Source organism: Myotis yumanensis, unplaced genomic scaffold (assembly GCF_028538775.1).
Source record: "Myotis yumanensis isolate MYYU_CA2020_CCGP unplaced genomic scaffold, mMyoYum1.0.hap1 SCAF_20, whole genome shotgun sequence".
NCBI lineage: Eukaryota > Metazoa > Chordata > Mammalia > Chiroptera > Vespertilionidae > Myotis > Myotis yumanensis.
Genome location: NW_027223771.1, coordinates 11151586 through 11166669, shown reverse-complemented (window position 1 = coordinate 11166669; position 15084 = coordinate 11151586). Strand labels below are relative to the sequence as shown.

Below are 15084 nucleotides of genomic sequence, written 5' to 3'. Positions count from 1 at the left end.
ACAGCCAGGCGGGGCCGTGAGACAAGCCGTCCCGACTCTGGGGACCGCCGCTCCCTCCTCCGCGCCCCACCCCGAGGCTCTCCACCTGCTGCCTGGGAATCAGAGTCCCCGCAGGTCAATCCAGGGCCCAGCCGGACGGGCACCGCCACTCTGAACCCCGCAGCTGGGTGGCCGGCGCCCACATCCCCCCCACCCCCCAGAGGGCCAGGCCACGCAGGCTGAAGCCACCCCCGCTGGCCACGCATGTACACCTCTGCCTTCCCTTCACCCCCCAGGACACCCCGCCCATCACAGGTCCCCCTCAAAGAAGGCACAGATGGCCGGACGCCCGGGAGGACTCGGGGATTTTGTCAGGAACGTTCCGGACACGTGGGCGTTCCTACCACTGCGCCAGTTTGCAAGCGGAGGGAGCGAGAAAGGGAATCAGCTGTTTAAAACTCACCACAAAATAACACGAGACTGGCACCCTGGCTGGTGTGGCTCAATGGATAGCGTGTCGGCCCATAGACTGAAGGGTCCCGGGTTCGATTCCGGTCAAGGACATGTACCTTGGTTGTCAGGAGGCAGCCGATCAGTGTTTCTCTCTCATCACTGTTTCTAACTCTCTAATCCCTCTCCTTTCCTCTCTGTAAAAAAAAAAAATCAATGAAAATATATTTAAAAGAATCCTATATAATAAAAGGCTAATATGCAAATTGTCCCTTGGGGAGTTCGCACTGACCACCAGGGGGCGGCGCGGAATGAAGGCAGGCCCCAGCCGGCAGCCGGAAGGCCCAGCCGGATTGGCCCTGATCACCAGCCAGGTCTCGGGACCCTACCTGTGCACGAATTTCGTGCACTGGGCCTCTAGTAATAATAATAATTATCATCATCATAATAATAACACATGGCTGGTCAGGTAGAGCTCCTAAGCCAGAGGCAGAGCAGAAAGGACAAGGGGACATGGTCAACCCCAAGGTCGGCGGCAGCTCACAGCGGCCATGCGCTGGGATCTCAGGACACTGTCCGAAGGGGGAGGAAGCTGGGGCCGAAGCTCAGAACAGTCCTCGCACTTTATTGCAGACCCGCCTTCCAGGAACACACAGCCGAGCAGCATGGACACCCAGGAGCCCGGTTCTGTCGCGTTCGGTCACCAACAAAGGACCCCGCGTGCCCCTTTCCTGGCTGAGCTATTCCCAGGACTAACTGTGCTCCAGACCCCGCACCACTAACTCAGTCATGGGCTACCGCCTTATTCCAACAGCCGCTGGCAGGGCTGGGAACCTGGGACAGCGGGGCGCCACCAAGGCCTGTCTCCTGCCGCCCCCCCGCTCCCCCTAACCCCCCACCACCCCTTCCCCCCGGGGGAGCGGGCCCGCGGTCACTGGGCCCCGCCGGCGGCCACCGGCTCTGGCTCCAGGGGGAGCCCGCGCTCCACGGGCGGCTTGGGCACGTCCAACATGCTGGACGCCTCCTTCCTGGGGTTGCCGGTCACCAGCATCCAGTGGTTGCGCGGCCTCTCCACCCGGTGGCAGTCCAGGTGGGTGTGCGCGGCCACCTCCGCCTCCTTCCCGAAGTAGGTCCTGGGGCGGGAGAGAATGAGGGGTGGGAACGCGGAACCCGTCCAGCTCCAGTGCCTTCCTGGCCCGGCAGATGCTCCAGGGAGCCTGGGAGGGAGCTACAGCAAGCATGTCAAACTCGCGGCCCGCGGGCCACATGCGGCCCCCAACGAATATTTTTGTGGCCCAGCCAATGTAACGGTATGTAAGGAACGTTCTAATAAAATTTCGTCACTTAATTTTTACAATGTCCTGTTGTACGTAATTATGAACAACGAGCTACAACGTTCGCTAATGACGGAGGCGGAGGACTGTCATCGTGTTGCATTCACGTCCCTTAGGTGCCTGGCGCGCAGGGGCACCGTCTCTCCCCACTGATACGGCAGCGAATGTTCCAGCAGCCGATGGCCACGTCCTTGGTCTGGGACTGACCTGCTTGGTGTCCGCAACAGGAAATCCCTGCTTTCGGAGAACGAGAGAAATGGGTTTATCTGCGTGACGCTTATTCATTTGTGCAGTGACTCAGTGTCTGGTGAGTTCATGTTCAAGGAAAAGTATTAATTTTTATTAAAATGTTCTGTTACTTTATGTTCACAATGACTCGTTTATCTCAGCCCTTTGCATTCAGCCCGTCTCCATCGAAACAAACCTGCGTTTCTATGAAAACGGAAACTTTGTTCTTTTGCGGCCACGTCCACGCAAACCTTGTTTATCTGGCCCGTGTTAGCCTTTGGGTTTGACATGCTTGCTCTACGGTACAGCCTGTGCTGGAAGCTTCGCCCGCGGGCAAGGCTGGGGGTGGGGAGTCCCCACCGGGGCTCACACCCCCCCCAGAGCAGGGACTTGGGGATCCGAAGGGGCTCCCATGGGACCTTACACACCAGGAAAGTCCCGGTGACATTTCATCACCCAAGGACTTTTTTGCCTGTTGCCACACTCTGGTCGCAGCTTCTTTGCTGATGCCCACAGCCCCGCCCACAGCCCCGCCCACAGCCCCGCCCACAGCCCCTGCCCATAGCCCTGTGTGACTGTGCCCCTGCCCACCGCCCCGCCCACAGACTTGTGTGGCTGGGCCCCGCCCAAGCCCCACCCACAGCCCCGCCCACAGCCGCATGCGGCTGGGCCCGCCTACAGCCCCGCCCACAGCCCTGTGTGGCTATGCCCCGCCCACAGCCCCGCCCACAGCCCTGTGTGGCTATGCCCCGCCCACAGCCCCGCCCACAGCCCCGCCCACAGCCCTGTGTGACTGTGCCCCTGCCCACAGCCAACCCGCAGCCCCGCCCACAGCCGCATGTGGCTGGGCCCCGCCCACAGCGGTGTGTGGCTATGCCCCGCCCACAGCCCTGTGTGACTGTGCCCCCACCCACAGCCAACCCGCAGCCCCGCCCACAGCCGCATGTGGCTGGGCCCCGCCCACAGCGGTGTGTGGCTATGCCCCGCCCACAGCCCTGTGTGACTGTGCCCCCACCCACAGCCCCGCCCACAGCCCCGCCCACTGCCGCGTTTGGCTGTGCCCCTGCCCACAGCCCCGCCCACAGCCGCGTTTGGCTGTGCCCCTGCCCACAGCCCCGCCCACAGCCGCGTTTGGCTGTGCCCCTGCCCACAGCCCCGCCCACAGCCGCGTTTGGCTGTGCCCCTGCCCACAGCCCCGCCCACTGCCGGTTTGGCTGTGCCCCTGCCCACAGCCCCGCCCACTGCCGGTTTGGCTGTGCCCCTGCCCACAGCCCCGCCCACAGCCGCGTTTGGCTGGGCCCCGCACCCAGTACCTTAGGAAGAGGTAGCGGTGGACCGCCAGCCCCCGGTTGGTGTGGCAGTGATTGATGAGGACTCTGGTGTTTGCCTTTAGAGATAAAGCAAGGGCGCCATTTGCGGTGTGAGCTAAGGCCTCCCAGTTCCCACAAGCAAACGTGTGTAAATGCACCACATGTTTATTTAAAATCTACACGTATAGCCCTGGCCGGTGTGGCTCAGTGGATAGAGCGTCCGCCTGCGGACTGAAGGGTCCCGGGTTCGATTCCAGCCAAGGGCACAGGCCCGGGTTGTGGGCTCGATCCCCAGTGTGGGGTGTGCAGGAGGCAGCCGATCCACGATGCTCTCATCATGGATGTTTCCAACTCTCTCTCCTTCTCCCTGCTTCTCTGAAATCAATACAAATATATATTTTTAAAAATCACTAGTGTACTTTATTAATAAATAAATAAATAAATAAATAAATAAATAAATAAAAATAAAATACGTACATATATATGGGGTAACCTAGGAGGCGAATCATGATAGAGTGATTAAAGACATTAAGGTAGAGACACAGATGCTAAAACATTACACAGTCATTCAAAGTCATCTTGGACACCATCTGACAACCTAAAATATGGTCAGGGGTGTTATTTTTTCAAATATATTTGTATTGATTTCAGAGAGTAAGGGAGAGGAGAGAGAGAGAGAGAGAGAGAGAGAGAGAGAGAGAGAGAGATGGAAACATCCATGATGAGAGACAATCATGGACCGGCTGCCTCCTGCACGCCCCCTACTGGGGATCGAGCCCGCAACCCGGGCCTGTGCCCTGACCGGGAATCGAAGCCTGACCTCCTGGTTCACAGGTCGACGCTCAGCCACTGAGCCATGCTAGCCGGGCAGTGGTGTTATTTTTGGTGGTGGGTCCTCACCTGAGAACATGCTTAGAGAGAGGGGAGGAAAGAGAGAGGGAGAGGAAGAGCGAGAGAGAGAGAGAGGAAGAGAGAGGGAGAGAGAAGAATGGAGAAACACCAGTGCGGGATGCTGCCACAGGCAAAAATCGTGTCCTCCAACCTTAGGTACGAAGAAGGAGGAGGAGGAGGAGGAAGAAGTGGAGGAGGAGGAGGAGGAGGAGGGAGGAGGAGGAGGAGGAGGAGGAGGAGGAGGAGGGGGAGGAGGAGGAGGAGGAGGAGGAGGGGGAGGAGGAGGAGGAGGAGGAGGAGGAGGAGGAGGAGGGGGAGGAGGAGGAGGAGGAGGAGGAGGAGGAGGAGGAGGAGGAGGAGAAGGAGAAGGAGGAGGAGGAGGAGGAGGAGGAGGAGGAGGAGGAGAAGGAGAAGGAGAAGGAGAAGGAGAAGGAGAAGGAGAAGGAGGAGAAGGAGAAGGAGAAGGAGAAGGAGAAGGAGAAGGAGAAGGAGAAGGAGAAGGAGAAGGAGAAGGAGAAGGAGAAGGAGAAGGAGAAGGAGAGGAAGAGGAAGAGGAAGAGGAAGAGGAAGAGGAAGAGGAAGAAGAAGAAGAAGAAGAAGAAGAAGAAGAAGAAGAAGAAGAAGAAGAAGAAACATAAGCAACAAGGAGCCACCATGTCAGACAGCAGCGAATCGCCCCCCGGAACAGCAGGGGCTCCCACATGCCCCCTCCCCAGGGGGCACTGGGCTCACCGGGACGGGGAGGCCCTCCCACTCCAGGCGCAGCTGGGGGTCCGGGCAGGTGGCCTGCCAGCAGTTCAGGTAGGACTCCTCGTCGGTCAGGTACACGTCCTGGAGCCAGGACATCTTGGACGACCGGAGGAGCGTCCTGTGCTCGCTGGACAAGTACAACTGGAAGGACAGCAAGCAGAGGGGCCATCACACGAGGCGAGCGCCTGGGAAAGACCAAGCCGTCGGCCGGCTGGCGGCCAGGCTGCTCAAAGGCCATGTTCAGAATCCCTGTTCTTTTTTTTAAAAAAAATACTTTCATTGATTTCAGAGAGGAAGGGAGAGAGAGAGAGAGAGAGAGAGAGAGAGGGAGAGACATCAATGATGAGAGAGAATCGTGGACCGGCTGCCTCCTGCACGCCCCACACTGGGCATGGAGCCCACAACCTGGGCCTGTGCCCTGACCAGGAGTTGAACTGTGACCTCTTGGTTCCTGAGATGATGCTTAACCACTGACCCACACCAGCCAGGCTGGAATCCCTGCTGTCAAGGACTGACTGTACGAGGACACTCATTTTTCCTCCACCTCGAGTTCTGTGTCACCTCGAACTGCTTGCTGTTCCTTCTTAGAATACCAGACGCAACCTCCCTCTGTGCCCATGCCTGTCCCCAAGCGCCTCCTCTTTTGTAAGGCACAGGGCCTGTCTCGGTATTTATTTATTATACACTAGAGGCCCGGTGCACGGATTCATGCACCGGTGGGGCGCCTCGCACCGGTGCACGATCGGGGCCGGGGAGGGACCGAGGTAGGGCCCCGTCTCGCCCAATCCCGATCTGCTGGACCCCAGCAGCAAGCTAACCTACCCCGGTGGGAGCATCTGCCCCCTGGTGGTCAGTGTGCGCCATAGCGACCGGTCGAGCGGTCGAACGGTCGGAGGGGCACTTAGCGTGTCAGGCTTTTATTCCATGGGACGATGTTGCCTGAGGCTGGCTGTGAAGTGCAGCGCTCTTACAACCCTCCTTGCGTCATCATTCATTCCTCCGGAGGCCCACGCCCGCTGGGGTTGATGCTCACACGTGGAATTTATTGGGTCGGCTGTCTGGCGGCCTGTGGCTGCCAGGAACCACGCCGTCCTGCCAACGAGTCCGAAATGCCGGTGCCTTGTGAGCGCCTTACGGACCCACCTTCACCCTGAATCTGGGGTCGTTTCTGCCTGTTTAGGTGGATTTCGTAGGCAGAGCAGTGCCCCGGGGACTAGGGGGAAGGCACAAAGGGGTTACTGTCCCCAAGTCGTTAGGTTTCTTTAAAAAAAAAAAAAAATATATATATATATATGTGTGTGTGTGTGTATATATATGTGTGTGTGTGTGTGTGTATAAATATGTGTGTATATGTGTGTGTGTGTATATATATGTGTGTGTGTGTATATATGTGTGTGTGTATATGTGTGTATATATGTGTGTGTATATGTGTGTGTATATATGTGTATATGTGTGTGTATGTGTGTGTATATATGTGTGTGTATATGTGTGTGTGTATATATGTGTATGTGTGTGTATATATGTGTGTATATGTGTGTGTATGTATATATATATGTGTGTATACATATGTGTGTGTATGTGTATATATATGTGTGTATATGTGTATGTGTGTGTATATATGTGTGTGTATATATGTGTGTGTATGTGTGTGTGTATATATATTTGTGTGTATATGTGTGTGTATATATGTGTGTGTGTGTATATATGTGTGTGTATATATATGTGTGTGTATGTATATATGTGTGTGTATACATATGTGTGTATGTGTATATATATGTGTGTATATGTGTATGTGTGTGTATATATGTGTGTGTATATATGTGTGTGTATGTGTGTGTGTATATATGTGTGTGTATACATATGTGTGTGTATGTGTATATATATGTGTGTATATATGTGTGTGCGTGTGTATGTGTGTGTGTATATGTGTGTGTGTATATATGTGTGTGTATATATGTGTGTGTGTGTGTGTGTATATGTGTGTGTGTGTGTGTGTGTGTGTATATATATATATATATATATATATATATATATACATATAATTGATTTCAGAGAGGAAGGGAGAGGAAGAGAGAGATAGAAACATCCATGATGAGAGGGATTCATTGATTGGCTGCCTCGTGCACATTGGACCGAGCCCGCAACCCAGTGCCTGTTTAATGTCAGGTCTAGCATCGGGGACATTAAATGATTCTTAGGTAACTCAATCATTTAACTTACAGGTAAAGGCGATCTACATTTTTACTTCTGCAGCTGCATGGGAGGTAAGGTTTTCGTCCTGGCTGGTGTGGCTCAGCGGATAGAGCATCGGCCTGCGGACTGAAGGGTCCCGGGTTCGATTCTGGTCAAGGGCAGGTACCTTGGTTGCAGGCACATCCCCAGTAGGGGGTGTGCGGGAGGCAGCTGATCGATGTTACTCTCTCATCAGTGTTTCTAACTCTCTATCCCTGTCCCTTCCTCTTTGTAAAAATCAATAAAAGATATTTAAAAAGAAAGAAAGAAAGTAGGGTTTTCTCCTGTTAAGGGTGTATGTCTGAAACCTGCAAAGTTAGGCCTTAGCCAATTGGCTCAGTGGATAGAGGGTCGGCCTGCGGACTGAAGGGTCCTGGGTTCAATTCTGATCAAGGGCACATGCTGGGGTTGCGGGCTCCATCCACAGTGGGGGGCATGCAGGAGGCAGCCGATGCATGATTCTCTCTCATCATTGATGTCTCTCTCTCTCTCTCTCTCTCTCTCTCTCTCTCTCTCTCCCTCTCTGAAATCAATAAATATATATTTTTTAAAAAAATATCTGCAAAGTTGGGAGGAAAGGACTGGCCCCAAACGCCTGTGCAAAGCTGCGGAGAGCCCTAACCGGTGTAGCTCAGTGGATAGAGCGTTGGCCTGAGGACTGAAGGGTCCCGGGTTCGATTCCGGTCAAGGGCATGGACCTTGGTTGTGGGCACATCCCCAGTAGGGAGTGTGCAGGAGGCAGCTGATAGGTGTTTCTCTCTCATCGATGTTTCTGACTCTCTATCCCTCTCCCTTCCTCTCTGTAAAAAATCAATAAAATATATATATTTATTTAAAAAGCTGCGGAGACGCAGCCCCGGCCCGCAGCGCTCCCTGTCCAGCTGGGAGGGAACCACGAGCCCGCCCGGGGCCCAGAGTGGCCGATCCCACGTCCACACGCCTCAGGGCGACTCACCATCTGGTCTTCACATCCCAGGGTGATCCCCAGGCGGAAGCTCTGCCCGAATCGCAGGACCTGGCCGACGGCCTCTCTGTCCGCCCTGTCGGGGAAGAGAACGCACCATTGAAGTGTTTCCGAGGGGGAACCAGTCCGAGCTCCTCATTATGCGTGTGGTTTGTGCCCACAATCTTCCCGATCACGTCTATTCACGTCCCCCCGGAGCTATGTCCCTAGGCACAAGCTGCCCATCCAGCGGGCACCCTGCCCTCCCCACCCCCCCAGCCCCCACCTCCCAGCGGGGCCCCAACACACAGCGCCCCCGCGTGGCCAGCCCGGAGTGCACCAAGCACGCAGGCCTTCCTACAGGAACGAGCTGGGTCAGGTGCAGCGAGGTCTTTTATTTATTTGTTTTTTAAAAATATATTTTATTGATTTTCTTACAGAGAGGAAGGGAGAGGGATAGAGAGTTAGAAACATCGATGAGAGAGAAACATCGATCAGCTGCCTCCTGCACGCCCCCTACTGGGGATGCGCCCGCAACCAAGGTCCATGCCCTTGACCGGAATCGAACCCGGGACCCTTCAGTCCGCAGGGCGACGTTCTATCCACTGAACCACACTGGTCAGGGCGAGGTCTTTTTTATTTTTATTTTTTTAAACTGGAAGTTGAGATTTATTTTATTTGTTTATTTTTAATATATTTTATTGATATATTGATATATTACAAAATATATTATTTATATATTTTTTACAGAGAGGAAGGGAGAGAGAATTAGAAACATTGATGAGAAAGAAGCATCGATCGGCTGCCTCCTGCACGTCTCCTACTGGGGATGTGCCCGCAACCCAGGTACATGCCCTTGACCGGAATCGAACCCGGGACCCTTCAGTCCGCAGGCCGACGCTCTACCCACTGAGCAACACCGGCCAGGGCACGGCGAGGTCTTCAGAGAAAACCAAGGCCACGCATTGAGAGCACTTCATGCTATTTTCCCTCTGAATCCTCCAGGAAACTTCGAGGTTCAGGCCAATGACCTGGATTCAGCCCTGGCCGGTGTGGCTCAGTGGATAGCGCGTCAGCCTGCAGACCGGAGGGTCCCAGGTTCGATTCTAGTCAAGGGCACGGACCTCGGCTACAGGCTCCTCCCCAGCCCTGGGCCCCCGTCAGGGCGCGTGCAGGAGGCGACCCATCAATGTGTTTCTTTCGCATCGATGTTCCTCTCTGTCTCTCCCTCTCTCTTCCACTCTCTCAAAAAAAAAAAAAAAAGCTAATGGAAAAATATCCTCGAGTGAGGATTAAAAATAAATAAGTAAATAAATACTCACAAAGACAACTTAAAATAAATACATTACCTGTATTCAAAAATAAATCTAAACTCAAGATTTGGAGTCTATATTCCTGTAATATAAACGTGCCTATCAAAATTTAGCAACCAAGTAAAGGAATAGTTTCTTAAGATATATTTTTATTGATTTCAGAGAGGAGAGGAGAGGGGGAGAGAGAGAGAAACATCGATGATGAAAGAGAATCATGGAGCGGCTGCCCCCTGCACGCCCCACACTGGGGATCAAGCCTGCAACTCAGGCGTGTGCCCTGAGCAGGAATCGAACCCTGACCTCCTGGTTCCTAGGTCAATGCTCAACCACTGAGCCACACCGGCTGGGCTGAAGCACTATTTCTAACTGTCATTATGTGTCTGTTCTCTAAGGGTTCAAATGCTCATTTAAAAAATATCCTCACGTACATTTATAGTGGACAGTGAATTCTTTTTAAAAAAAATTTTTCAGAGAGGGAGGGAGGGAGAGAGAGAGAGAGAGAGAGAGAAACATCAATGGTGAGAGAGAATCACGGATTGGCTGCCTCCTGCACGCCCCACACTGGGGATCGAGCCTGCCACTCAGGCAGGGGCCCTGACCGGGAATCGAACCGTGATATAGCGGACAATGAATTTTAAAACAGCAAACCCCCATGGTGTGCCACCTTGCATGAAATGACATATGTCTGGTGTGAACAATAACATTAAAAACATGGCAACATTAAAAACATGGAAAGCCCTCAGATTTGCTCCAAGCACTAAGGAGTGGCTAGGAAAGCCCACTTTGCTTCTAAACTGAAGATGAATTTCATCCTCTGGATCCGATGCTCTTGAATGGAGCCTTTTGCATGGATCACGAGTGACGAGTGACCCTGATGGTTAAGGTCCAAGGAGCAGCAAAGGCCCCTTGACAGTCATTCTCCAGGGAACAAAGCAAGAACGGCCCTAACTGGTGTGGCTAAGTGGATAGAGCACCGGCCTGAAGACTGAAGGGTCCCAGGTTCGATTCCGGTCAAGGGCGTGTACCTTGGTTGCGGACACATCCCCAGAGGGAGGTGTGCAGGAGGCAGCTGATCGATGTTTCTCTCTCATCGATGTTTCTAACTCTCTATCCCTCTCCCTTCCTCCCTGTAAAAAATCAATAAAATATATTTTTTTTAAAAAAGCAAGAATGTCCTCGGGACCGCCGCCTCCAGGCAGCCCGCCGGCTCCAACCCCGGGACGGCCTTGAGCTGCAAGGGAAGCAGACACGTATGATGTCGTGCGTGGCCTCCTCACCTCAACACGGTGAAGGTGTTCCTGCCAACGGGGGTCCTGGTGGACGAGGCGCTCAGGCCGCAGGGCAGCTCGAACTGGTCGCTCATGTGGGCCCTGATCTCGTCCGGAGTCAGGCACAGGCTGAGGTCTCCGGGGAGAAACTGGTCGGCCTGGACCTCGGGGTGGTCGGGGTTCACCAGCATCACACTGTCCCCGAAATGCACATAGCCGTCCTCTGTCACTGAGAGCTGCATCTGCGGTGGGAATCAGCGTGTTTCTATTTATTTCTCTTTTTAAAAATATATTTTATTGATTTTTTTACAGAGAGGAAGGGAGAGGGAGAGAGAGTGAGAAACATCGATGAGAGAGAAACATCGATCGGCTGCCTCCTGCACACCCCCCACTGGGGATGTGCCCGCAACCCAGGTCCATGCCCTTGACTGGAATCGAACCTGGGACCCTTCAGTCCTCAGGCCGACGCTCTATCCACTGAGCCACACCGGTTAGGGCCCTATTTATTTCTTTAAAAAATATATTGCTATTGCTTTCAGAGAGGAGGAGAGAGGGAGAGAGAGACATCTATGAGGAGAGAGAATCATGGAGCAGCTGCCTCCTGCACGCCCCCCACTGGGGATGGAGCCCGCAGCCCAGGCCTGTGCCCTTGACCAGGAATCGAACCTGGGACCCTTCAGTCCGCAGGCCAACGCTCTAGACACTGAGCCACACTGGCTAGGGCAACATGAATTTTTAAAAATACTTTGTGTTTTTTAGAGAGGGCGAGAGAGATGGGAAGTTTGGCTCATACTTATATTTTAAGTATATTCATGATGAGAGAGAATCATGGATCGGTGCCTCCTGCACACCCCACACTGGGGATGGAGCCCGCAAGCCAGGCATGCTCCCTGAGCGGGAATCGAACCCTGACCTCCTGGTTCAGGGGTGGATGCTCAACCACTGAGCCACACAGGCTGGACTTAACGCAGGTTAACATAACAGCAAACTTCCCTCGTGTGTCTGACATCCTGGGGACATTGAAACATTGTGGTGTTCAGATCGGAAGAGAACAACTGGTATTTCCCAAACGCTAACTCGTTTCTGGAATTCTGGCTGGTTTAGCACAGACTCGCGGTTGATGGGAGAGAGCGTTTGAATGTAAAATTACCGGCCGCAGGAGATGACTCTTCAGTCTTCTGTTCCTCTGTATGAGAAGCTGTCCCTTATCCCTCTTCTCTAAGAAGTCTTTCATGATCTCCTGGTGAGGGGGGAAAAACACACACACACATGATTGATAACCCAGAGACACTCGTAGCTTTCAGCTCAGAGGTGAAAAAAACAAAATTTGAGAACAGAAAAAAAAGAAACCTGGGCGTCATGGGAAAAATGTTTGCAGCATTATTTTAATACTAGAATCCCGGTGCATGAAATTCGTGCAAGGGGGCCCGGCCCTCGCAGCCCCAGCTTCGCCTGGGAGGCTGTCCGGAAGGACGCCTGGAAGGTCGTCCGGCTGTCCGGTCTAATTCGCACATGACGCTTTTATTAGTATAGATTTTCATTTCGCTGTAACAGTGTTTAGGAAAATGGCAAAGATTCAAAAAGGGAAACATCACCTAGAATTACTCCAGCCGGCGACAGGCGGGAGTAACATGGGGAGGCCCTGACCGGTGTGGTTCAGTGGATAGAGCGTCGGCCTGCGAACTCAAGGGTCCCGGGTTCGATTCTGGTCAAGGGCATGGACCTTGGTTGCGGGCACATCCCCAGTAGGGAGTGTGCAGGAGGCAGCTGATGGATGTTTCTCTCTCATCCATGTTTCTAACCCTCTATCCCTCTCCCTTCCTCTCTGTAAAAAATCAATAAACTATATATTTTTTAAAAGAGTAACATGGGGAGGCCACGTGTCCCCCACTAAGGTCCCCCTGGTGATATGATGATTGACACTGGAAGTCCCCGCCCCCGTGCCCCCAACAACAAGTCTGATACACGGAGGGCCCAGGGCCTTGTCAAGACCATCATAGGAGGATTCAAGGCAGAGCATGGACAGTCAGCAGTAGGGACCCCGCGGGGGCACCCAGGTGGGCGTGTGTGACAGGTGGGGCTTGGGGGGGGGGGGCGGGTTCCTGTTTAGAATCCGCCTCCTCGCCATCCTCACCCGGGACCACAGCCTCTGGGACTATAAGTGTCCACGGAACGGAGAGAAAGTAATTCAGACGGGCTCTCTAGATCGGGGGTGGGCAACCCCTGGCACGCGTGCCAAAGATGGCACGCCAGTAACTTTTGCTGGCACGCGAAACCCTCTCTTATAATCTTCCCTTTACAATTGTGAATCTTTGTTCTCAGTGATGAATTTTGTTAAGTCTCGTAAGAGGAGTAGCCTGACGGATGACAGTCGTAGCGCGTGCATATCTCTGAAGGTCACGAAGTATAAACCTGATGCAGAATCTCCGTCATCGGCGATGCAGCCGCAAAAGTCCCACTGATACTCTCACACGGAGTCACCAAGTTTTCTGTCGGACTCTCAGTGGACATGTATCCATTAAAAATAAATGTGTTTGTCACCATCACAGACTGTGTTTTTGTCGCTCGAGTGAATTTTATTATTTCTTCAAGGTTCTTCACATACGTCCACCTTAAGAGATATCCAGTAGGCGTAACATGTTCTCAAAAAGTTAGGGTTGGCACACGCAGAAGAATTTTGAGTCAGAGATTTTGGCACGCACTCACAAAAAGGTTGCCCACCCCTGTTCTAGATTAAGGAGGAGGCACAGGTGGGGAGGGGGTGGGTGGAGTGGGGTGGGGTGGGGTGGGGTGGGGTGGGGTGGGGTGGGGTGAGGTGGGGTGGGGTGGGGTGGGGTGAGGTGGGGTGGGGTGGGATGGGTGGGTTGGGGTGGGGTGGGGTGGGGGTGAGGGACGGATTGAGCGTCAAGGCAGCTTGAGAAACCAAGGGACCCAAAGAAAGAGAGAATCAAAGGGCACAGGCCTGGGGTGTCAGGGCCTCAGGTGGGATTCCTGGGTGGTCAGAGAGGGTGGGACTGTAGGGGGACTCCGGGGTGTGCTAGGGGTGAAAGGAAACGGGGTGTTCAGAGTCCAGGGGGGCTGAGGGCGGGCCGGGGGCCGCGGGGGGGGCCCTGAGACACCCGTCCACATCCATCTGCACCTCCTCCAGGTAGATGTCCTCGTTCCAGTTGCCCATCCGCACCCCGGGACCGTACATGTTCTGCGCCATCGCCTTCCCCCGGGCTGCTGCTGCCGCTGCTGTGTTAGCGTCCCCGTCGCCATGACAACCCGCCTCCCAGCGCTGATTGGCCAAGGCGTGGACCCCGCCGGCCAATGAGAGTCAGCGGCCCCGCCCCCGAGCTGTTCTGCCCCGCCCCGCCCGCTGCCGCCCCTTGTGGTTCCTACATGTAACTGCACAGCCGGCGGCCAGAGGGAAGGCTGAGGCCCCAGCAGCTTTTTTTTTTTAAATTTTATTTTATTGTTTAAAGTATTACAAATAGTAGTAGTACGTCTGTCTCCTTTTTTCCCCATTGACTTTCCCCCGGCCTCCCCTACACCCCGCTCCCCCGCACACGCCATCACCCCCCCCCATCCAATGTCTTTTTAAATATATATTTTATTGATTTTTTTACAGAGAGGAAAGGAGAGGGATAGAGAGTTAGAAACATCGATGAGAGAGAAACATCGATCAGATGCCTCCTGCACGCCCCCTACTGGGGATGTGCCCGCAACCAAGGTACATGCCCTTGACCAGAATCGAACCCGGAACCCTTGAGTCCTCAGGCCAACGCTCTATCCACTGAACCACACCGGCCAGGGCTCCCCTTAGGGTCTTAAGCTTTTGTCCTTTTAGAATCCAAGCAGGAACTGTTGTCAGAGGAGAATACCCCTTCCTTCAGGCAGCAGAGGGGCTTTTCAAGGGCAACATAGCCTGTTTGCAGCCTTTTTAAAAAATATATGTATTTTTTTTATTGATTTCAGAGAGGAAGGGAGAGGGAGAGGGAGAGAGAAACATCGATGATGAAAGAGAATCATGGACCGGCTGCCTCCTGCCCGCCCCACACTAGGGATGGAGCTCGAAACCCGGGCCTGTGCCCTTGACCGGGAATCGAACCCGGGACCCTTCAGTCCGCAGGCCAACGCTCTATCCACTGAGCCACACCAGCCAGGGCACAGCCTACTTTTATGAGCAGTTTCACCCTGACCGTAGAATAACAGGGCTCCGTGTAGAAACTAAAACAGCATAGGAGGGGGGTGGAGGAGGGAGAATTCACATGTCACCCCTCAGAAGGAAGAAGTAGACCAGATCTACTTCTATTTACATGTCCGGGAGGTGGCCCATCATTGTATGGGCTCGACAGTCGTTCTCCTCCCTCCCCACCTCTCCAAGGACAAGGACAAACCCTG

At 53.8% G+C, this 15084-nt stretch overlaps 1 protein-coding gene across 3 annotated transcripts; it reads right to left on the bottom strand.

The window, feature by feature from the left end:
- Positions 1-303: 303 nt before the first annotated feature.
- Positions 304-13917, bottom strand: CFAP161 (cilia and flagella associated protein 161). Of its 3 annotated transcripts, XM_070400410.1 has the most exons (8): positions 13838-13917; positions 11849-11938; positions 10708-10940; positions 8130-8214; positions 4925-5083; positions 3305-3378; positions 1433-1562; positions 304-626 (listed from the first exon to the last, which is right to left on the bottom strand). In XM_070400410.1, the coding sequence occupies exons 1-8, from the start codon at positions 13904-13906 to the stop codon at positions 606-608; spliced, it is 861 nt and encodes a 286-aa protein (XP_070256511.1). In that variant the 5' UTR covers positions 13907-13917; the 3' UTR covers positions 304-605. The 3 variants fall into 3 exon arrangements, with proteins under 3 accessions (XP_070256511.1, XP_070256510.1, XP_070256512.1); XM_070400409.1 differs by lacking the exon at positions 304-626 and having other exon boundaries at positions 1347-1562; XM_070400411.1 differs by lacking the exons at positions 304-626; positions 4925-5083 and having other exon boundaries at positions 1347-1562.
- Between the last annotated feature and the right edge of the window lie 1167 nt (positions 13918-15084).